At 45.4% G+C, this 21,858-nt stretch overlaps 3 protein-coding genes and 1 long non-coding RNA gene across 5 annotated transcripts; 2 read left to right on the top strand and 2 right to left on the bottom strand.

Moving 5' to 3' along the window:
• Window positions 1-719: 719 nt before the first annotated feature.
• On the bottom strand, window positions 720-3,148 carry LOC120707964 (Werner Syndrome-like exonuclease). Its single transcript, XM_039993024.1, has 2 exons — window positions 2,820-3,148; window positions 720-1,737 (listed from the first exon to the last, which is right to left on the bottom strand). Exons 1-2 carry the CDS (start codon window positions 2,981-2,983, stop codon window positions 1,269-1,271), a joined length of 633 nt encoding a protein of 210 aa, XP_039848958.1. The 5' UTR covers window positions 2,984-3,148; the 3' UTR covers window positions 720-1,268.
• On the top strand, window positions 1,750-2,368 carry LOC120707965. The gene is made up of 2 exons (XR_005689196.1): window positions 1,750-1,792; window positions 2,197-2,368. It is a non-coding gene; the product is annotated as an uncharacterized LOC120707965 (long non-coding RNA).
• A 5,860-nt stretch (window positions 3,149-9,008) lies between the features above and the next one.
• LOC120707954 (polynucleotide 3'-phosphatase ZDP-like) lies at window positions 9,009-17,233 on the bottom strand. 2 transcript variants are annotated; one of them, XM_039993013.1, is made up of 17 exons: window positions 16,632-17,232; window positions 16,506-16,541; window positions 15,556-15,852; window positions 15,442-15,477; window positions 15,077-15,136; window positions 14,500-14,814; window positions 14,383-14,418; window positions 13,988-14,050; window positions 13,816-13,872; window positions 12,506-12,577; window positions 12,302-12,358; window positions 12,136-12,212; window positions 10,987-11,068; window positions 10,447-10,563; window positions 10,014-10,141; window positions 9,586-9,655; window positions 9,009-9,258 (listed from the first exon to the last, which is right to left on the bottom strand). In XM_039993013.1, exons 1-17 carry the CDS (start codon window positions 16,968-16,970, stop codon window positions 9,211-9,213), a joined length of 1,890 nt encoding a protein of 629 aa, XP_039848947.1. In that variant the 5' UTR covers window positions 16,971-17,232; the 3' UTR covers window positions 9,009-9,210. The 2 variants fall into 2 exon arrangements, with proteins under 2 accessions (XP_039848947.1, XP_039848948.1); XM_039993014.1 differs by lacking the exons at window positions 9,009-9,258; window positions 9,586-9,655; window positions 10,014-10,141 and adding an exon at window positions 10,203-10,360 and having other exon boundaries at window positions 16,632-17,233.
• Window positions 17,234-20,440: 3,207 nt separating this feature from the next.
• On the top strand, window positions 20,441-21,655 carry LOC120707961. The gene has a single exon (XM_039993021.1). The coding sequence runs from the start codon at window positions 20,786-20,788 to the stop codon at window positions 21,479-21,481; it is 696 nt and encodes a 231-aa protein (XP_039848955.1). The 5' UTR covers window positions 20,441-20,785; the 3' UTR covers window positions 21,482-21,655.
• Window positions 21,656-21,858: the final 203 nt, after the last annotated feature.

Raw genomic sequence — 21,858 nt, 5'->3', positions numbered from 1 at the left:
TGACCCTTCTTGCTGTGCCTTTCAAAATTCCAAAATTTTATAATATTTTTCATTACATCGAATCTTTCAACATATGCATAAAGTATTAAATATAACTAAATAAAATAATTAATTACACAATTTATCTATAAATTGCGAGACGAATCTTTTGAGCCTAGTTAATTCATGACGGGACAATAATTATCAAACACAAACGAAAATGCTACGATACTTTACACCTAAAATTTTATGCATCTAAACAAGGCCTTGATGTTTCTTTTCCTTCTAGCCGGACTGTTGGAGTGGATCATGACAAATTACTTGATGTGAGAACTCACTTTGATACTAGTATAGCATGGATGATCATCACAAAAGTATGCTCCTCCCATCAGAAAATGTGAGAGATTTTAAGTCATACTTTCACAATTGACCAAATTAAAAGAAGAATTAGATCAGCATCCTTAACATTAAACTAGCTTACAATAATTTATTTATTTGGTATTGTTGATGTTATTAAAATGCTACTAAAGTATTTTTTATATTCTCGAAAATAACGATGAAGAGCAATACGACCTAATAATATATACAAGTCTCAAGAACCACAGCAAAACTGCTGGAGCCCTTTATTTTTTTTTTCCTTTGCAGTAATACACGATTTACAACATAAGTATATTAACATATATATAGGGGCTACATGTGGGCAAAAGTGTAAGGCGTTTGAATAGTGGTCATTTGTGCGCGGCAAGTTTTTTCCCCCCAAGATTAGTAACTGGAAGTATTGGGAGCTGAGAACATTCTCCAGCAGTCTCCAAAAAATAGTTCCCATAGAATGCGCACCTGATCTATCTATGTGCAGGCCCATATCCTTCCGCGCCGATAAGAGTTTTTCTGTGGGAAGAGACAGCTGATATTTTTCCCCTGGAAAAAAAACTTACATTAGAGGAAAAAAAAGGCACGCGCGCTCGTATATTGACATATTGTAAACGGGCCGGACTGGATCAGTACTGGAGTGCTACTCTTATCTTAAGATGACGAACGCTAATCACATGCCGTTCAAATGCGGCACAAGCCATCGAAATTAGACGGGTACACCCACGTACAATTACAAGCGAATTGGCAATTTGACGATACTAAGCCGAATGTTTATTGTTTACAGGCCACGACTGCAGATTGAAGACTGCACGGGGAGGCGCTGAGCGTTGCGACACCGAACCACACCATGTCTATGGTATACCCTAGCTAGGTAGGAGTAGTAGCCTTTTTCAAAAAAAAAAAGTAGGAGTAGTAGCCTAGTAGTCGCCGTCGTAGAGCCTCCGGCCGACCTCGAAGGAGGCGAACGCGTCGACGGTGGCGTACATGAGCTGGCCGTAGGAGAGGACGGGCGCGTCCCAGGCGCTCACGCGCACGTGGTGCGGCTTCTGCATCTGCACGCCCATCACCTCCCACACCAGCGCCGCCAGCCCGGCCGAGCGCAGCGCGGGGTTCCCGAGCGTGTCGGCGGCGAGGCCGCGCAAGTCCTCGGCGCACCCGACCTCGAGCCCGTACCCGGCGCGCAGCTTGGCGGCGTCGTCGCCGATCCCGACGCCCACGAAGGTGAAGCGCTCGTCGGCGAGGAAGTCGAAGAGCGAGTCCGGGATGTAGTCGGCGCGGAGGATCTGGAAGACGAGGCAGCGGCGGCCGACGCAGAGCTGCAGCAGCGCGACGGGGGGCGCGTAGCGGCCGGCGGCGTAGTAGTAGGACGGGCGCCACTCGACGTCAGGGTTTAATTTTTCGGCGGTAAACCCGCGAAAAACCGGTGAATTTACCGTTTTCGGTAGGTACCGAAAAGTGGTATACCGGTGTTTTTCGGTATTTTTTGTTTCGAATTTTAAAATTTCAAAAAAATTATAAATAACTGTCAAAAAAATCCGCAAAAATTATGATTAAAAACTAGGGATTTTTATTAGCTTATAGCACTTGAAATCATTCAAATCTAAGTTGATTTGGTAGGTCAAAATGATGAATTTTCTATGAGGAGTGAAAATTTGGTAGGTCAAAATGATGAATTTGCTATGAGGAGTCAAAATCTAAGTTGATTTGGTAGGTCAAAATTTGCTTAAGTCTCACTATCTATGAGGAGTGAAGAACGCAGGTACTTAAGCAACCGAAAAGTTTTTATATCTATATTTCGTTTTTTCTAGTTATTCCATTCAATTCATACAAAATCTTCGCATGCAGAGGCTATGCATTTGCTACATGGATTATGGATGGACAATACTTTCGATTACTGTGGAAGCAATGTGTTGTATTAATTGGACTACGGACTTAATTGTAATAATTTTAATAGACTTTGTACTTTGGACTAAGTACGTGTGCACTTTGGACATGAATTATGTGTTTCGTTTTCGTATTTCTCATTGTGTGCTGGAGTTTCTTATATGTTGTACATTATAATCTATAAATATAGACATAATTAGGGCAAACTCCCCAAAATTTTCAATTTCTTTTCATAAATACATAATTTCCCCATCATTTTCCAATTGTTTCCATCATTTTTCGGTAAAAAGCACCGAAAAACTGGCGAGATGCACCGAAAAACCGGCCGGTATACCGAAATTTCGAAATTTTGAATTTGAGATCACTTCCCATCATTTTCCAACCGTTTCCATCATTTTTCAGTGAAAAGCACCGAAAAACCGGCGAGATGCACCGAAAAACCGGCCGGTATACCGAAATTTTGAATTTGAGAGCACTTACCGGTCGGTTTTACCGGTAAATCACGAAAAACCGGCCGGTTTACCGTTTCCGGTGAGCACCGAAAAATTCCTGTAAAACGAAAACGTGAACCCTGCTCGACGTCCAGGCCGACGACGAGGCGGTGGAGGCGGCGGCGGTGGACGCGGTAGATCTCGTCCAGCCACCAGTCCACCGTGTCGCCGCAGCCCGTGAGCGTCGTGCGGATGGCGTCCTTGTCGAACGACACCACGTAGTGGCCGTCGTTGGTGTAGCACAACGAGGTAGCCATCTCCTTCTCCTCTTCCGGCGATCGATCTCCCTCTCCGCGGCGGCGTTGTTGGGTTTTGCAACTTTTGAATCAACTGGTTTATTTTGGTAGACCAGAACAGATTATTGGGCCGTGCCAATGGCAATGTGGGACACATATATAAGGCGAACCGCCGCCGCGGCGCGTGGGTGGGTTTTCGTTTGGATGGAGAGGGGGACCTCGCTTTGCATCGACGGCCATTATTCTCCCGTCTCCGTCAGGACTAGCAATCTAAAAAAAAAACTATCAATGGCGACTAGGATATGGCATGGGCATGATATTTTTCGAAGAACTAGAATATGGCAATGATACGTCGTCGCGCTATTATTGCTAGTATAGTACGTGGCTTGCCTTTATACGCTCACTGATAACGTGGCCCCATCTACGTTTCCCGTGCTGGGGATTAAGGAAACTTTCGTGGTCTTGTTTGGTTAGGGTGAAAAAAAACTTTTCACCACTAATTAGAGGCATTAAATAAATCTAATTACAAAATAACCTCCACAATTATGGTACTGTAGCATATGTTGTATCTAATAATGCATTTAACCGCATGATTAGAGAATGATTAGGGTGGCTACTGTAGCATCACTGTGGCCAATTATGATAAAATTTGACTTATTATATTTGTTTCGAAAAGTTACATCCATTCGTGAAAAAGTTTCGCAAATAAATTTTATTTAGTACTCTATGTATATATTCATTTTATGTGAATAAAATTTTAAGGTGCTAACCAAATATGGTCATTATTTTTTTATAAGATTTCGTATTGTTTGTTGATCGTTAAAATCTGCTCGAGTAGTTTTCAAAAAAAAATCTGCTCGAGATTTTACCGGGGGTCAGGTGGGGCAGTTAATGCCGGAACAGACGCTCTGCGCGCGGTTCTTCCGGGCCACTAGGCGCTAGTTCCAAGCTTGGGTTTTGTGAAAAGAAAGAGTACGACGGTCTCTCCGCTAGCCGCTAGTCCACCTTGACTACTTTTGTGAAAAGAAAGAGTGCCTTGACTTTGACTTGACTGAGAAGAGTACGACGGTCGACGCGCTGCCTGCACTAGTGCACTGTTCGTCGCGTGCGTCCAGCCTTCGATTGACGGCTGTCCAGCACGGTAGTGGAGGAGCGGGCCTGAAAATCTTCTCAGTTTAGAAGTAGATTACCAGCCTTTAATTGACAAAGTAGGCGCTAAACTCCCAGCATGGAAAGGAAAGCTACACAACAGGGCTGGAAGGCTAAAGTTGGTGAATTCGGTTCTAACTGCAATACCAACTTACTTTTTGACAGTTTTCCCTTTACAAAAATGGGCATTAAAGAGGATCGACAAGTTTAGAAGGAATTTCCTCCGGCGAGGAGAAGAAACAGCTAATGGTGGCCACTGTCTAGTTAATTGGGGAAAAGCCTGCCTACCAAAACAATTTGGGGGGGGGGGGGGGGGGGGGGCTGGGTATCCTAAACTTGGAACTTTTCAGTAGAGCACTCCGTTTGAGGTGGCTTTGGTTTGCTTGGACTGATCAGGAAAGGCCCTGGGTGGGCACCTCTCCACCTTGTGATGAGATTGACAAACAACTGTTCAGAACAAGCACCGAAGTGAAAGTTGGGGATGGCAGAACAGCTAAGTTCTGGCAATGTTGTTGGATAAATGGAAGAGCGCCAAGAGATTTGGCACCAAACCTTTACAAACTAGCTTGGAGGAAAAACCTAACATTAAGAGAGGAAGTGGAAAATCTAAATTGGACAAGGGGCCTTTGGAGGATGTCCACGGCAGTGGAGATGGCAGAATTTGTTCTTCTTTGGGATGAGGTGCACCAGCTGCAGCTTAGCGATTCACCAGATACAATCAGTTGGAAATGGACCAATGATCGAAGATACACGGCCAAATCTGCGTATAAGGCACAACTGCATGGCACTTTCAGCACTTTCAATGGCTCTTGGATTTGGAAAGCTTTTGCAGAGGGGAAGCAAAAATTCTTTACCTGGCTGCTACTTCAAAACAAAATACTGACAGCCGATAATTTGATCATCAGAAACTGGCCTTGCAACGAGGTTTGCACTTTCTGTGACCAGGAGCTAGAAACTGCTACACACCTCTGCTTGTCTTGCTACTTTGCACGAGAGGTCTGGCTCAAAGCGAGTGGACAGGTTTTTCCTTCACTCCAATTTCACTCGATGAGGTCTCTTTCGCGGATTGGTGGCACAAGACTCTGGCAGCGGTTACAGGTCGACAAAGAAGAAACGTTGTGGCAATCATCATGTACACAGTTTGGAACCTCTGGAAGGAGAGGAATAGCAGAATTTTCGACGCCAAGACTGGAACGCCTGGACTGGTCTTGGGTTTCATCAAGGAGGACGTGGCTTTGCGAAGAGCGGCCTGTGGCACCCCAGAGTTCGAGATCAATCTTGTCCACCCATGATAGTTTTCCTTTTCATTGGTTTCCGAGAATCCGAGTGCGTGTCCTTCGATTTTTTTTTTAATATACAACTCCTGTAAACTGTTAAACCTCTTTTCCTCCTCTTAAATGAGTGCTCTTGCTAACTTTCAAAAAAAAATCTTCTCAAAATTGGCTCGCGCTGATTTATTGTGAGTCGTCGGACGCTGGTGCTCCGCTGACTGACTGATTGGTGCCTGGTGATGATTTGGTGCAATAGAAAAATACTATTAGTTAGTTGCAGCCGAACAGAGTGCTTGCAGTTTCTAGGAGTGGCGCTGTGCATGTTGGCAGCTTCGAGCTTTCACTTCTCCGAGCTGCCCTCGTTTAGTTGCGGTGTGTAAAGTTTTTGAAATGAAATCTTTTCACATTTGACGTACTCAATATAGATTAATTACAAAATTAATTACAGAACTCATCTGTAAACTACGAGATGAATTTAATAAGTCTAATTACGAGATGAATTTAATAAGTCTAATTAATTTATTATTAGTGCATGATTACTGTAACAATTTAGTGTCTAATCATGATCTAATTAGACTTATTAGATTCGTCATATAATTTATAAGCAAACTATGTATTATTTTGTCTAGATTTAATACTATATGCATATAAAATTTTTGTTTGACGTGATAGATTCGGAATTTTGAATTTTACAACTAAACAAGTCCCGTCCGCCATTTTAGGTGTACCTTGTCACGTCCTCCCAGTGCTCAAAGATGAGCATGTCGGTAACGGTAACCACGAGCTGGGGATTTTCCCCGGAGGGGACAGGGGCTGTGGTGTGTGCGCGTGTGGGGTCTCGGTAAACACATCCCCAGGCTTTTTCATCTGGGTGGTTAGCGCGAGTGCCTAAATGAATATTTACTTACATGACTGGTCATTGCTCCTAGCATTTTTCTTAAAAAAAATTAGGTGCAAAACTAAAGCAGATAGAATTTGCACCTAAATTTGTTACAGCTTACCAAAGAGATTGAATACAACTGTGATCTTTTCAACATTTCTGGAAAAAATTTAGATACATATTGGACCAATCTAGAATGCTTTCGATAGTTTGTGTATTTCTTTAACATAAAGAAACACTAGAGTGAGATTCAGACTCCAAATCCTTGAATGATCCATTGACGGGTACAAAAAAGTGCATTGCATTTTCGTCGCCAAAGAAGAAAAAAAACGCATTGCAGTTGCATAATGGCATCAACAGAAGAGTATGCTTAATTATATTTCTCTGCAATTGCTAACGCCTGACGCATACAGCAACAGCGGCGTCGGGGTCCAGAACGGCAGGACGGCAGGAGCAGGACTAGAGCTGTCGTGGCCTCGTCGCCGCCTGCGCCACGGCGTTGTGGTTGCAGCGCGCGCCCCTCATGCTACAGCTGCTCGGTTGCTCGGTATAGCTACATGCCACGCCGCAAAATACCGCACCAGGCGACATGGATCGAGCTAGCTCAGCTCCGTGACGAGCTCGTCACGCATCGGTGTAGAGCCTCCAGCCGACCTCCATGGACGCGAACGCGTCGGCGCAGGCGTACTTGAACTGCTCCTCCGTCAGCTTGCGCTTGTCCCAGGCGCTGACGCGCACATGGTGCGGCTTCTCCATCCGCACGCCATAGTAGGCCTCGATCTCGGTCGCCATGTACCTCCGCGGCTCCGCTGAATCTCTCTCGCGCGCGCTCGCGCTCCCCTGAGCTCCCTGCGTTGGTTTTATGGACGGGTGGTGTGTTGGAAACGGAGATTAGATGGACTCGTCAGAGTTTGGCACATAGAATAGAATTTTTTTAAAAGAAAAGGAAATGGAAGGGTTAAGCTTGCTATTAGAAGGTTTGGAAGGCCCAACCTACTACTCTCAGACTTTTTTTTTGAGCAATACTATTTCCAGACCTTGAGAGGAGACTACTATTGATCAACTATTAGTACTTTTGTTTTTAAGGTGCTCTTCGCTAAATTTCCAACTCCCTTAACGGAAAGGACAAGATTTCTAATACCTAGAAAATGATGGCGCCATTCGCTCGCTCCTGAAAACAATCGGCTAGGTTTGTTTAGTTGCCTCCAAAATTTCAAAAATTTACAAAATTCTCCATTACATCGAATGTTTCAATGCATGTATGAAGTATTAAATGTAGCTAAATAAAATAACTAATTACACAATTTGTCTATAATTTGCGAGACGAATCTTTTGAGTCTAATTAACCCATAACGGGTAATAATTACTAAATACAAACGAATGTGCTACAGTAATTTACACCCAAAAATTAAGCCTAGAGTAGTTACTATTTTGCTCCACTCACTCCATTGTTTCTTAAAAAAAATATACCTGTCCGGAAGGTGAAGCAAAGGATGGACAGCCGTCGACTAACGATACGATAGGGAAAGGTAGAGTGGGAGCGTATGTAGGCGGAAGGGGAACGACACGGGGACGACGCTCGCGCTCGCGCTCGCGCTCGCGCAGTAGGGTAGCTCAGATTCCGTTTGGAGCGGTTGTCGTGCGCACCGACGGCCAGGATAGTGGCCAAACGGAGATATTTCTCTCCTTTTTTTGAAAGATGAGATATTTGTTTCATTGTTTGGGATTCGAATGCGAGAGCAAACGGGGCGAGTCGGGGTCTTCCGGGCCGACGTGTGAGTCAAAAGCCAGCAGGTTCTTTCGTGCCGAAGCCCTGGCTAACGTCAGCACTGACCGCCACAACTGTAGCGAAGGGAGGGGTCAAAAGAATCTTGCTGACCGGATGCACGACCCGCTGGACAGATGTGAGGGAGAACTTCCCGTGGGGCCTGAGTAGCTGCTTTCACATTACAAGTTACAGGGTGAGCTTGATTTTGGCGCACAAAAGATGATCGGAACAGACTGTAATACATGTTTTGCTAATCTCTGAGTCATCTTATTTGCTTGTCCTGGAGTCTTGCAAAAGGCACATCTTTGAGTTAACTATTTGCAAAAGGCCCCTGGACGCGTTAAATGTCTTAGGTAGCAAGTAGGCCTCTTAACTCAAATGTTCATCCTACTCTGCTCGCACCGTGGGCTCGGCAACAAGCAGGCGCGTGGTTGCTGATTCTGCAAGGGTACGGCCTACTTTCGTCAAAAAAAAAAAAGATAGATGATAGATCCACAGATCGATCTGAGCGTGATCGAATTGCCATCAGAAGTACTGATTGTCGATCGTTACAGATTGAGACCAGGAGTCCAGGACCTGATTGCCTCAGCACCTAAGGGCGGGATTAGTTGCCTGGACGGAGCGGAACCAGGCTCATCGCATGCACCGAGCGCTAGTTTGGTTAGGTGCACTAGCCATCGGGCCAGGCCCATCGCATGCAAAAGCAGCACCGCGGCCAGGCTCCAGGGAAACGTGGAAATCGGCCGTTTCCGGCGGGCCTGGCTCACGCGGGCGCAGCGAGAGCACATGCATGTACAAAAACTGCATCCACATGAGCCCATCCATGCAACCAATCGCCGTCTCCTCCAACCAGGTTGCGCCGGCTCAATCAACCAAACATGCTAGCTGTGCACGCGTTGGGCCTGGCCAACCGCGGCCTGGCTGTGTCGTGCGAGCCTGGCTCGGCGCAGATGTGAACCAATCAGCCCCTAAACGTTCAAGGCTCGAGTGCTGCATTATGCCATTACCTCAGCAGTTTAGCACTACATCTCGACATCAGATTAGCTGCGATATTATTAGACTGTTTAAACAGCCAAATACAGATTTCCACATCAGGATAGCTTTAGTATTCTCAACACCCAAAAACTACATACAATCATAGCATAACCACCTTGCCCTAATCGACCTCACCTCAGAACTCCTAGGGACCGAAGTATTCCTCAGGAACGTGAAACTTCAAACCGATGGCCTGTACAATAGGACATATCACACGTCAGCTACTGAAGGCTCCTAATTATCCCAAACATGATACTGTAATGAAAAAAAGGTATCAAATGAATAAGACTAACTAAAAGCAGCCTAGCATCCAAGTAATTTCAACTGGAAATGGTTATCTAAAAGTTCCTGTTCTGCATGGTACAGAAAAATATCTGTTCCTTTTAACTAGTTTTTCAATGCCTTGTGAACAAGGTTGCTATCTTTTCTCCGGAAGACAAGTAAGGGCCTTTCAAATTCTTTAAATAGAATAAGGGGAAAAAATGCTCTGTTGAATGCTCATTCAGACAGATTGTCATACCTCAGCAAATTTTATATCAGCATCGCTATGATCTTTTTCTCTCCCGGCAGCATCACCAACATAAAAAGATCTGAATAATATGGCAAATCTCAGAAGAGTTTGTGGATAGCTTTGCATCAATACAGAATAATGCATCCTGAGTTTATGCGCATGCAACTGCAATCACACTAAGATGTGAGCCCTTATACTGCATTGTAAGTTTGTAACTACCTCCATTACTCCATATTACCAAATAGAAACAGGTAAAGCTTGCGAGACAGATGTGTGTGGTACCAGCCCAAAAAAATATGCAGCCCATGCTTAAAACGTCTCATTCAAATTGAAGCCCACTTCTTTAAAGTTGATGATTAAGAGTGATTTCGTGACAGTTTGCTAAAGGTAGTATGGTTATGTAAAACTGAAATATTGTCTGAGAATAGAGTGATTACTTGTCCATGTCGATTTCAATTCCGGAATTGAAATGCTGAGCCATCAACCACCACATTCCAGGATTTGGTTTGCGGTATGGATCATCTGGAGTACCTTTTCCTTGCCCTAAACCACAAGCAATGAAAACCTGCGAGTGCAAATCAAATTAATCAATCATAGAACTACCTGAAATGCAAACACACTTCAAGTGACAAGCCCTATTTGAGCAAATTCAGACTGGGATCCGGGACCAGTGTTTTTTTGTTGGTGGTGCTGGGCCAATCCAAAGAAAAAGCATAGCAAGAACCCCCAGATGGTACGGAACATCGGTGCTTTTGGTGCTCAAGGATTTGTGCTACGCCCACTGCTGTTTATAGCCACATTCCAATTAATTATACTGGACCTACTATGTTTTGCCACAACTTTGGACAGGTTTCAGATAAAGAAGCATACCTGCATAGGGACTTTAACACACTCAATAAAGTTATCGAGTCGTCCAACTTTGGAGTCAACAGCTTCCTGCCGCTTATTCTTCCAGCGATCAATGTTCGACTCATTGGTGAATATGACCTAAACAGTAGACAAAAAAGAGTTGACATTATTCCCCAAAAGGTGATATGGCACTGAAAGCAAAGCTATACCTCCATCCATCAATGCAAGGTGTATTTTGACTAGGAAAATGTTGACAAACGATTAGTAACTAAAATAATATGCATGTTTAGTGTATAGAAATAGAAGATGCATACTAGATTGTATTCAAAGTGGCTTTAAGATAATATTGATTTTTGTAACAATTTACAGTAAATTATAGGAGAAACTAATGGCCAAAATCTATTTTGGAACACTTTCATTAACCAAAATTCGCCTTACTTTAATGGACGGATGTTATGCATGTATGAGCATGTTACATGATACAAAATAGTACGCAAATAAAAAAATGAATAAGAAAAGAAGTGAAATACTAAACTAAGTAGTGAAAAGAAAGCAACTAACCAGTTTGTAACCATCATTGTACAGACTTTGCAATATTTTTGGAATTGATTTATACTGTAAAGACCACTTGTCTGCACCAATGCTGCAATTGCAGAAGGTTGGAAATCACTAACCAAGAAATTATTAAGAAATAGCACGCAGAATAGAATGTATTGTGAGTCATAAATTCCACTTGTAGTAAATTTGTCAACTTCGGAGAACAATACGCCAAAAGTGGGTTCTTATCATTATGCTCAAGGCCATCAAAACATCATCATAATAGCTGATACCTTCGTTTGTAAACTATAATATCGCCAATTAGCCAAGGACACCAAGGCAAAAGGCTGGCAGATGAAGAAAAATTGAAATCTCCTACTGACCAAGACTCTCCAAACTCAATACGTGGATGCCTAAGGATTTCCCTACCAACTCACAGCAGTGAAAATTCATTCATAATGTATGGTTTGCATGTAATTCAAGATCATGAAAGTTTCCGCTATATTTGCATATTTTTAAGGCATAGTGCTACAAAGTGATAAAAGAGAAAACCTGATCAACTCCAAAATCGTAAGAATCTACCTATCATCACTTCCTAAAAAAAATCCTTAATAGAGGTAGTTACACGATCCGCGACTTAAAGCGCTGGGGTTCGACCCTGGGTGGGTGGCCTCTCAACTGGAGGCTCTAGAAAATAGGCTATTGCTTGGTTCTCAGTAGTCCTAAGTCCTAACTTATAGACAAATGACAGGATAAGAATGCCCAGTGGCGGATTTACATGGGGGGCTAGGGGTGCTGGAGCCCCCCCTACAGCCTTGCAAACCGTGGATCCCCCCCCCCCCCCCCCCCCCCCCCCCCCCCTAAAAATTTTAGCACCATTGATGAAGGGAGGAGCTCAAGGTAGAAGAAGGTCACCAGCCCCCCATGTTCCTCATTCCTGGATTCGTCCCTGAGAATGCCGCTTTAGTTCATTCAACATAACAGAATGCCATTATATCCAACTCCTAGAAGAACTTCTAACCACTACTTGTAGAACTGCAATCATAATTTAAAACTGTATTTAGCAAGGCAATTAAAACGCATCTCCACTGAAGAAGACTGATTAATGGTAATAATGTCCACTGCACAAGCATCTAGAATATCATTAAAATGAAACAATCTTGTATATCTTACATCCTCACAGAAGTTTTGGCAAGGCACCCATCAAAGTCAAATGCAGCAATCTTAGCTGAAGCATGAAGGCCATCTTCCTGGACATACAATTGGAAGAAAGTTATTGCTTGAAAAGTCCGATAGACCTTATAACCAGAAATATTGTATGACATAAATATCAAGAAACCTGTTCACGGAAGATAACTGTCTCAAAAGCCTTCCAATGAGCGGGAAGTGTAGCACCCTACGTCCACAAACAGCAGGAACGAACACATGTAGCAATTCAGTAAACCATGAGCTTAGCAGAAGCAGCCAAAAATGGCATGATAAGGAGCCCAATCACTTAGCAGAAGCAGCCAAAAGTGGGACTAGATAAGAATAATATAACTACCTTGTAATCTTTATTGGTATCAGAAACTGAAAAGGATATCACTGGGCGCATTCTATTGTTCCCTGCAGACAACTGTCAGGAGACAAAATAAAAAAAAAGTAATCAGGTGTTGAGCATTGCAATGATATTTTTAAGGAAAAGATGGCAGTTGTTTTCCTATTCATTACAAGATTGAATTTTTTAACAAGGTTTAGATTTGCAATTCTTAAAATTGGTGCTTCATAACTTGCCACTCATATCATAATGACATGTGGGGTCATCACTCAAAGTCAATGGCGTGACAAGGGTGGCAAATTTCAGATGTTATTATTGAGCGGAGGGGTCTCCCGTCGCTAGACGCATGTCAAAATGCCTCTGATCAGTTGGCATACAGCAGAGAGGCAGAGAGATAAAGAGAGCTGAGCTGCCTTCCAGCTGCCAAGTGATGGAAAAATCTAAACCATCTACCCATATTCACCCCTCTAGTTGAATTAGTAAATAATCTCTACTTTTTTTTCTAAACTCAGACGTGTGTGCTGTGTAACATGTACAAATCCCATTTTAGTGGGCATGCACAAAGATAGGTGATCTACAATTTTAATGTTTCAATTTCTAAAAGAGCTAATCATTATCTCGACATCCTAGCTGCGGCTATTTAACAATTGGGGTAGCCTAAAAAAATATAAAAAATGATATCCAATTTAGCTTAGGTCAAATTTGGCGAACAGCCTAAATGATGTTTGTGCTTTCTAATGTATGACATGAACTCCAGGAACTTTATTAGGATTCGAATTACAACTAAGCAAAGAAAGATGGGTGCTATTAACATGGATCTAAATTTGTAGCCAAATATAATCTTCTAGAAATACCAAGATTCCGACCTATGTTCATGAAATGATCATACTTAACTTGCCTAAGTATGATGACTGTAGGTTATACTATAAGTTCAAGTTCTCCGCAAAAATTCACATCGAACAAGCAAAAGACATTAAGACGATTTAAATTTGAATTGAAGGATCAAACATGGCAAACATGCAAATAATACAAATGAAAATGGTCAGTCTAGTGAATGTGAATTTTCTGGTGTGAGACTGAGTCCAGTCCAGGAGCAAATTATTATAACAACATTTGGAGTTACTACACTTTGACAACTTCTGAAAACATAGAATTAAAGCTTTAGCTGATATAAATGTTGTTATGGCCAAGTGGATGCATATGAAAGTAGAGTTGGCCATTTCCCTCGACAATTTTACTTATTTATTTATTTGTGTTTGCTCCCTCTATAGGTGCCATTAATGGTTTAGGTAGAGTCCAGAAGCATAGAAAATCACCTTTACTTCTTCCAGATTATTTTCAGAACCTTCTTTAGAGATCCTCGTGCTGTCAACCTAAATAAAATCAAGTAATGAATGGTTATAGACAAGTTGAAATTAACACACACACACAAAAATGTGTTGGTGCTGGAATCAACTACAAGATGCACATGTTGATTCAAAGGACAACCATTTCTTCCTTCAGGCTTGGCTCACTCGACTGATCAGCTGCATTGCCATCTCTCTTGTAATTCTGCAAAATGATCAGTGGACAGAACTGAGAATTACTAGCAAACAACAAAACAAAACTCTAACATAAGATAACAAGTCAGAAGTCACCCAAACTAAAAATCATATATTTAGGATAAATTAAACGGGCAGCTAAGTGCAAGCATCATTTTATTACTCCAATCATTCTGTTTAAACAAACAGCATGAAAATTTTCTTTTCCTCTCCCTTTGTTCACCAAAAGCACCAACCTTTTCCATATCTATAGAACCATCAACTAAAAGTAGACATACCCAGCAATTGATAGCAAGGATACCACCCAGTTTATAAAAGTTATATGAGTGACTGATTATTTACCTCACCCAACTCCAGCAACTTCTCACGGTCATTATTCTGCATGCACCCAAAATCTATATATTAGTCACCATATGCAGAATTAAATTCAAAATGATTGAAACATATCAAAGGACCAACCTTGACAGAATCAAACCCCTTAAGATTCTCCACAGGAAATATTGGGTATGATGAGGTAGGGAAGCATGCAACATGGTACCATTTGGTGCTGTCATAACCGCGCGGATCATGAGCAGAAGCACCGAGGCGGAGGGCGCCTTTGGCAATATTCTCACTGCATCCCTTGCAGGTGGAGCGACCAGACTTTGCGTACTCAACCAAGACACTTGCCTTTTCAGACACCGCCTTCATGGATGAAGACATGTGAGTCTTTACTTTCTTTGGACTAGGCTCATCCAATGGATTGACTGTCTTGTCTACCTTATTATCACGATTCTGTAAAGGAATTGTTCTGATTACTGAACTGAAAATCAAGCCAAGATTTTCAATAGAAATTTCAATATCTTATACAACACCAACAATTTATTGACTTTCTTAACTGGTTTTGTCTCACCTAGCACATATTGTGATGGACAAGCAGAGTGATTTGAAAGTAGACATGACCTTTATGTTTGCATTTACCAGACTTTTCTGTGTGCCTTCTTTATAGGTACTATCAAAGGTTAGCCGGGGTTAAGTGCATGTTTCACTGACTCACCTTTAATTCTTCTGGATTCTTTTCAGTAACTTCATTAGAGTCCCCTATGCTCTTGTGATTCTGCAAATGAACACAGTGAATCTTCCTAAAAGCACATATTGAGTTGTTCTGTATCACAAGGCACAGAAAATAGTAACTGAGTGCACAGGATATCTGTAATGAACTGTGAAATAGTTGCAGCATTTTACAACTCCAAGAGTTTCAGTTGAGGAAACGATGTAAAGTTTCCTTCATCTTTTTATGTGTAGCAAAAAATGGACTCGCATCTATCCAATATTTACAGAAACTAATAACTACTGAGTACCATACTTCTAAGTAAGAATGCCACCTAACTTAAATAAGCTGTATGATTGACTAATTGTTACCTCCACTAACTCCTGCAGTTTCTCACGATCATGATCCTACATACACGCCAAATCAAAAAGTAAGTATCCATAGTGAGAACAAAATGCAAAAGCTTGCGACAGAAAAGCACAAACCTCAATTGAATCAAACCCCTTCAGATTCTCCACAGGAAATACAGGGTATGATGCTGTAGGGAAGCATGCAACATGGTACCACTTGGTATTTTCAAAGCCGCGGGGATCATGAAAAGAGGCACCAAGGCGGAGGGCGCCTTTGGCAATATTCTTACTGCAGCCTTTACATGTAGAGCGGCCAGACTTCGCATACTCAACAGAGACACTTGCCTTATCTGACACCCCCTCTGAAGGGGACGGCATCTGAGTCTTTGCTTTCTTTGGACTTGGTTCTGCAGTCTGGTCCCTCTCGCGATTCTGAAAATGAGTGATTCTCAATATCATTGGAGCCTTTTTATTTGAGAAAAGAATACATGAAAAGCAAAGGCAGGAGCCCTGCCTAGTGCCTGATCATTGGGTAGATTGTGGGAGTTTGTAAAGAAAAATCCCAACAACTATAGATCCCTTATATAGCAACTAAAATCTATTACGAATTCTTTAATCTCTTCTATCCACATTTCATATATATGGCGATTCAGTAATCACGAACCAGAACAAACAAACAAAAGCAATTAACTCCATACTACCACTGAGACAAGAGTTTGCTGTGGTATCTTTTTCATTTTCAATAATGCACAACACTTTACATATGCCTATCCAATTATATCACATCATCGTGCAAACACACTGGCAGGGGGTGGAAAAATAATGCAGAGCAAAACCACTTAAAAAATCAATTCTACTGATGCAGTTCCTTTTCTAAAGGAAAATCAATTCTACTTACAGCATTCCTTTGGGGGGGAAAATAATTATACTTGCAGCACTCCTTTACTCACCATAAAATTCATTTAGCAACCGTAAATTTTGTTAAAACTGTTCTACATTACCCAAACTTGAGCATGGAGAAGTCACAAAGTTGGGGTCTATAGCAGAAACGTGAGAGCCGTTCCAACAATTGAAGGACGCATTACCTTCACTAGCTCATGCAATTCCTCTCGATCGGCTTCCTGCGGCCCCCAAACGCCACGCATTAGCCCAAAAAAATATGCAGAGCGAGATTACAAACGCCACGGAACCCGACCACCCAATGCGCGAACCTTAATGGAGTCGAACCCATTGATGCTCTCGACGGGGCCGAGCGGGTGGGACGCGTCGGAGGGGAAGCAGGCGACGTGGTACCACTTGGTGGCGTCGAAGCCGCGGGGGTCGGGCGTGGAGGCGCCGAGGCGGAGCGCCCCGGAGGCGATGGCCCCGCTGCACCCCTTGCAGGTGGAGCGGCCCGACTTGGCGTACTCGACGGAGACAGCCGCCGCCGCCGCCTGCGGCGCGGTCGACATGGCGAGGCGGGCGGCGCGAGCAGCGGAAGCGGCGAGGAGAAAGCGGAGGCGGGCGGTGTTCCGCGCGATGGATAGGAAGGAGCAGGGGGTGACGAGCATGCGAGGTGGGGATCGGGGGGCTTATGGTTGCGGTGGCCGGTGAGGGCGTGGGGCGGCCGCTAGGGTTTCGAGCATTGGATGCGGACGGTCGGCTCGGGGATCGCGGTGGTGGCCGGTGGAGAGAGATTGATTTCCGGCGGGAAGAAAGAGGGGTTGGGCAGCGAGCCCGGTGGCGGTGTCGCGGGGCGGACTGCCGTGCCGGTGGCCAGGCGGCAGGCGCCAGGGTACTTCTCTGCCAGCCTCTGCCTCTCTGGGGGCCGTCCTCGTCGAGTCTCTGACTCTGCTCCATTTATTGGATGGGTAACGGGCCTGCCGTAGAAAAGTCGTGACAGGCCATCATGGGCTCGTTTGAACATGGGCTCGTTTTACTAGGCCAGCCATTCGGCTTGGTGATAGCGGATCTGGGTCTGGAAATTCAGACACCGCCATTTCCGTGGCTACTGCAGCGCATCCCCGCTAACTAGTGAACTCAACTTTTTCTTTGAAAAAAAAACTAGTGAACTCAACTCGTCTGTAGGGATGAAAGCAGGAACGGGAAGATCCCGTACCGACCGACACTGTATCGTGTATATACCGATCATATATCGTATTTCCGGGAAAAAACGAAAACATGAAAAAGTTACGGGAAAACGGACAGGAGCGGGATCGAATTCAGGTGAGGCACTTTCCTGACCGATTCCACGGATCCCGTATTAATACGGGAAATTCCCGTCAAGAATCACGTTTATGTTTTCTTCTCAGACCCAACAAGCAAAGCTCCTAAATATTTTAGTCCGGCCCGATTGTAACTATTTTGTTGAGCTAAATGTTTGAAATGGTAACATGTGGTGGTGTTTCCGTTTTGAGTTTTCGATTGCCAATCGTAACCGGCTTATTCCCGATCGAATTATTCCGTTCCCGATATCCCGTAATATCGATTTCGTATTCCAAAAAAATATAGTTGCGGGAATGATTAAAGGGTTTTCCCGACCGTTTTCATCCCTACTCGTCTGAATAGTGGCTTTCTCTGAGGGTGGCAACGGATCGGATTCAGTTCGAGTGATTGAGCACTCAAAATTAAAATCCGAACTTAAAATTCGAACCCAACCCGAACTCCAATTCGGGCCGCCCGGTGGTGTGGTCCGTAGTGGTAATAGTACGTGCCCCGCTCCGAAACAAAGAAAAAGGTGCGTGCAAATTAATACTCAAAACCAAAACCCACGGATACACAAAATACGACGGATAATCCGAAACCCGAATTTGTATTACAAATCAGCAATAACATCAACAGACAACAAACAACAAAACATTCTAGATTTCTAGCGACTGGCGAGGCCTGCGTCCGGCGAGGTCGCGGAGTCCTGTCCAGCGAGTCTGTGCGGCCGGTCGGGCGCCGTGTCGCCGTGCGGAGCGGGCCTGCGGGGCGCGGGCGACCTTCGCCTTCCTGACGCCGGTGCGGGCGTGCGGCGGTGCGAGCCTGCAAGGGGTCGAGGTTGCAGGCAGCCTCCCTCCTCCGGACGCCGTGCACCTCCTCCCTTCGTGGCTCCTCCAGTCCGCGAGGCGCTCGCCGCTCGCCGTCGCGAAGCACTGCGGATCGGGGGCGCAGCGTTGTGGATCCGGCCGGCACAGCACAGGGGACGGGGTGCGGGTGGCGCGGCGCAGGGGCAGGGGATCGGGGGGCGGGGGCGCAGTGCAGGGGATCCGAGGGGGAGGGGCGAGCGCCAGGGATCGCGGGAGGGAGGGGGCGGGGTTGCGGCGTCGGGGGCTGGAGGCAGCAGGGAGGTCGGAGGATGCCAGGATGGGGTTGAGGATAAAATTCCTTCCAAGTATATATTGCTAGGGTAGTGGGTTGAAGATTTCGGGGTCCAATAGAGCTCCGCGGGTTAATTTAGAGATCCGCCCCAACCCGAAATATTTCGGGTATCCGAACCCGCGAATCCGCGGGTCTAATCTAGAAACCGAACTTGAAACCTGTAAACTCAAAACCCGCGGATACCCGCTCCGAACCCGACCAACCCGCGGATACCCGCTCCGAACCCGACCCGCTGCCATCCATAGCTTTCTCCTGCTCGCCGGCCGCTGGCGCCGTTGATGGCCGTGGGCGCGGAGGAGTAGAGAGATTTTGGGCGTTGTTGCGTTTGGCATGTTCACTGTGGGCTTTGGGCTTGGGTATTTAGGGATGTTTGGATGTGTTAAAATAGGATGCTTAAGAGCATCTCTAATAGATTACTCATACCCCATATCTAAAGTATACTCTATCTCCATTACCGATAACTATTTTTGTAGTTTTGGTAATGGTTGCTCTAACAGACTATCAAAATTCAATCACCAAGAATAGAGTAGAGGAAAAATCCCTTTTATTTAGGTGAGAGTGATGTATATGGTGATTAAAAAAACTTTTAGGAAATGGAAATTGAATTGGTAATCTGCCTGAGCACCTCCAATCACCAAAACATCAATTTGTTAGTATTAGGGAGAGGTATGAGTAATATGTTGGAGATGCTCTAAGTTTAGCTCTAGATTGCTAATAAGACTAAACATTAGCTAATAAGATCTAATCAAGAGTTAATAATTCCAATAACTAATTAGCTATCATATGTGTCGTTAGATCAACAATGAGTCAGTATTTAATTATATTTTTTTGGTATGTAAATAAGTGAGCTAAATTTTAGCCCTCGAATTCAGACTCCCGTTTGAGAAACATTCTGTTCATTTCTTTCGATCGGTGGGCTCATTTTGCTTGCAAGCTAAACATGCTAGAGCTAAAAGTCTGACTCATCTGGCAGTTGACCCACATGGCAGTCACTCAACTGCAGAGGATCGGGCCAAAGCCAACGCCGAGCTCAGCTACGCAAGCTAGGAGAGGCTAGAGCAAGCCCAGCAGGGCTACTAAATGGACTTCTATCTCTATATTTATTTAGTGGGTGCAAAAAATTAATCTCCAGCAGATCTTCCATTCCAAATGGGCTGCCATTTTGATAGGCCTTTCAAATTTCTCTCCCCACCCCCTCAATTTGGTGACACTCTATTTGGGCTGCCAATTATGGATCCTCTATAGAAGTCCAATTTACTTGGCCTGCTGAAGTGGAGATCTATATTTGGGTGAGTAAAATTTAAAAGTAGATTTTTAAATAGATATTTGCTCACTTAAATTTAAAGTCCTACCGGAATTACTCTAACAGCCCTCGTACAGTCGTACTGTCCTACAGGATACAGCCACCCGGAGCTGAGCAACTGCTTGCCGAAGCCATCCGTAAGAAAGTGAATAGCTCCACGCCGAAAGGGTGAGCCATCCCTTTCCACTAGCCAGTCGCTCGCCTCCCGGGCATAACAGTGGCCATTTGAGCCTCAGCATCGGTCAACACACACATGCCCTACTCTAGAAGGTAGTCCGTCAATGTCGGTCAAACCGCCGCTTTATCTTGCTTCTTCTAACCTCCCAGCTTCACTCGTCAGCCTAACATCGACGTGTCCGGATTCTCAGTGTTAAACAAGTCGACGATCGCATCTGGAGCGCGCACTCGCAGGTCGAGCCAACTATCCGGACGCTGGCGTCTTGCACGGGGGCGCGACGCCACGACGTTCTCTTTCGCCGCCGGTCCGAGGACGGGGGGCCCAGGTAAATTCTCAGGGGCTGTGGATCGTGTCACGCGAGAGCGACCCGGCCGAGCAATGTCAGCCGGGTTGCTTGCATGCATCGCCAAATTGGTCGCGTGTTGCCACCCTTTCTTAACATCCCCAGCAGGCCAGCACTCGAGCAGAGCTCCTCGCCTCCTCACCTACGCGGCTACGCATGCGCATGGCCAGGGTGCAGAGCTGCAACAAATTAGCCACCAATGGATCACGCCGCCTCGCATCCCCTCCCCGACGTCGGCAGCTTCTCCTACAGCTGGCCGACCAGCAAACCGGAGCGGCGGCCCGAGGAGCGCCTCGACCACGCCGACGTCGTCGCCAGATTCATCGGAACGGACCCTGCGTCGGCGTCGCTGTGCAGCTTCGACTTCCGGCTATCGCCTCCGCAGCAGACGGCCGACGCTGGCCAGATGTTCCTCGACGGCCTGCTCCTCCCGCTGCAGCTCGCGAGCCGTCACTGCCAGGACCAGGAGAACGGCGATTCCGGCAGCGGGGGGCCGGTGCTGGGGCGATCGCTGTCGCTGGACTCGCCGCAGAGGATGGTAGCCTCCGCGGCCGAGAGCAGCAGGCGGCACCGGCTGCCCCGGCCAGCATCGCAGAACTCTTCGCCTTGCGGTGGTCACCGCGGCGGCCGCAGCGCGGTGACCCCCGCGAGGGGCGCCGTGCTCAGGGCGAGCAAGCTCAGGCTGCCGTCTTTCGGGAGAAGCGGGGAGCGGCGCAGGTGGATGTCGTTCAAGCTCTTGGCGCCCTTGTGTCGGAAGATAGTGAGATGCATCTGGAGGAGGAAGGCCATGGACGCACCTCATCGTGCCGAGTACGGCGGCGACGATGTCAAGCTGTGTGATTCAGGCCAGGAGGCCATCAAGGACGCTATTCTTCACTGCAAGAGATCCCTGTAGGCTGTAGCTCACAGCCTCACGAGAAACGTTTGCAGGAGTTGAGCTCTAGAATTCTTTCTTCTTCAATTAAACCTCGTTCTAGCAGTCCTGGTCACTTCGCCAGCGCTGCGGAAGGAAGGCGTGCGAGAGAGAAATGTTATTAGCACGACATGATAAAGTAATCTTTCAGCTGAATCCATATTTCGCGTACACGTACGCCCACACAATGACTTGCAAAAACACTAACCATACACCGCCAGTTATCAACAAATTTAGCTCCTAGGCCAACCAGGCACGAAATCTCATTAGAGAAACGGTAAGTCATGAGACTATACTGGAAATGGTACTTTCAAAAGCGCCCCCCCCCCCCTCTCCACCCCCCCCCCCCCCCCCCCCCC

Source organism: Panicum virgatum, chromosome 5K (assembly GCF_016808335.1).
Source record: "Panicum virgatum strain AP13 chromosome 5K, P.virgatum_v5, whole genome shotgun sequence".
Classification (NCBI taxonomy): Eukaryota; Viridiplantae; Streptophyta; class Magnoliopsida; order Poales; family Poaceae; genus Panicum; species Panicum virgatum.
This window is presented reverse-complemented; position numbering and strand designations above follow the sequence as displayed.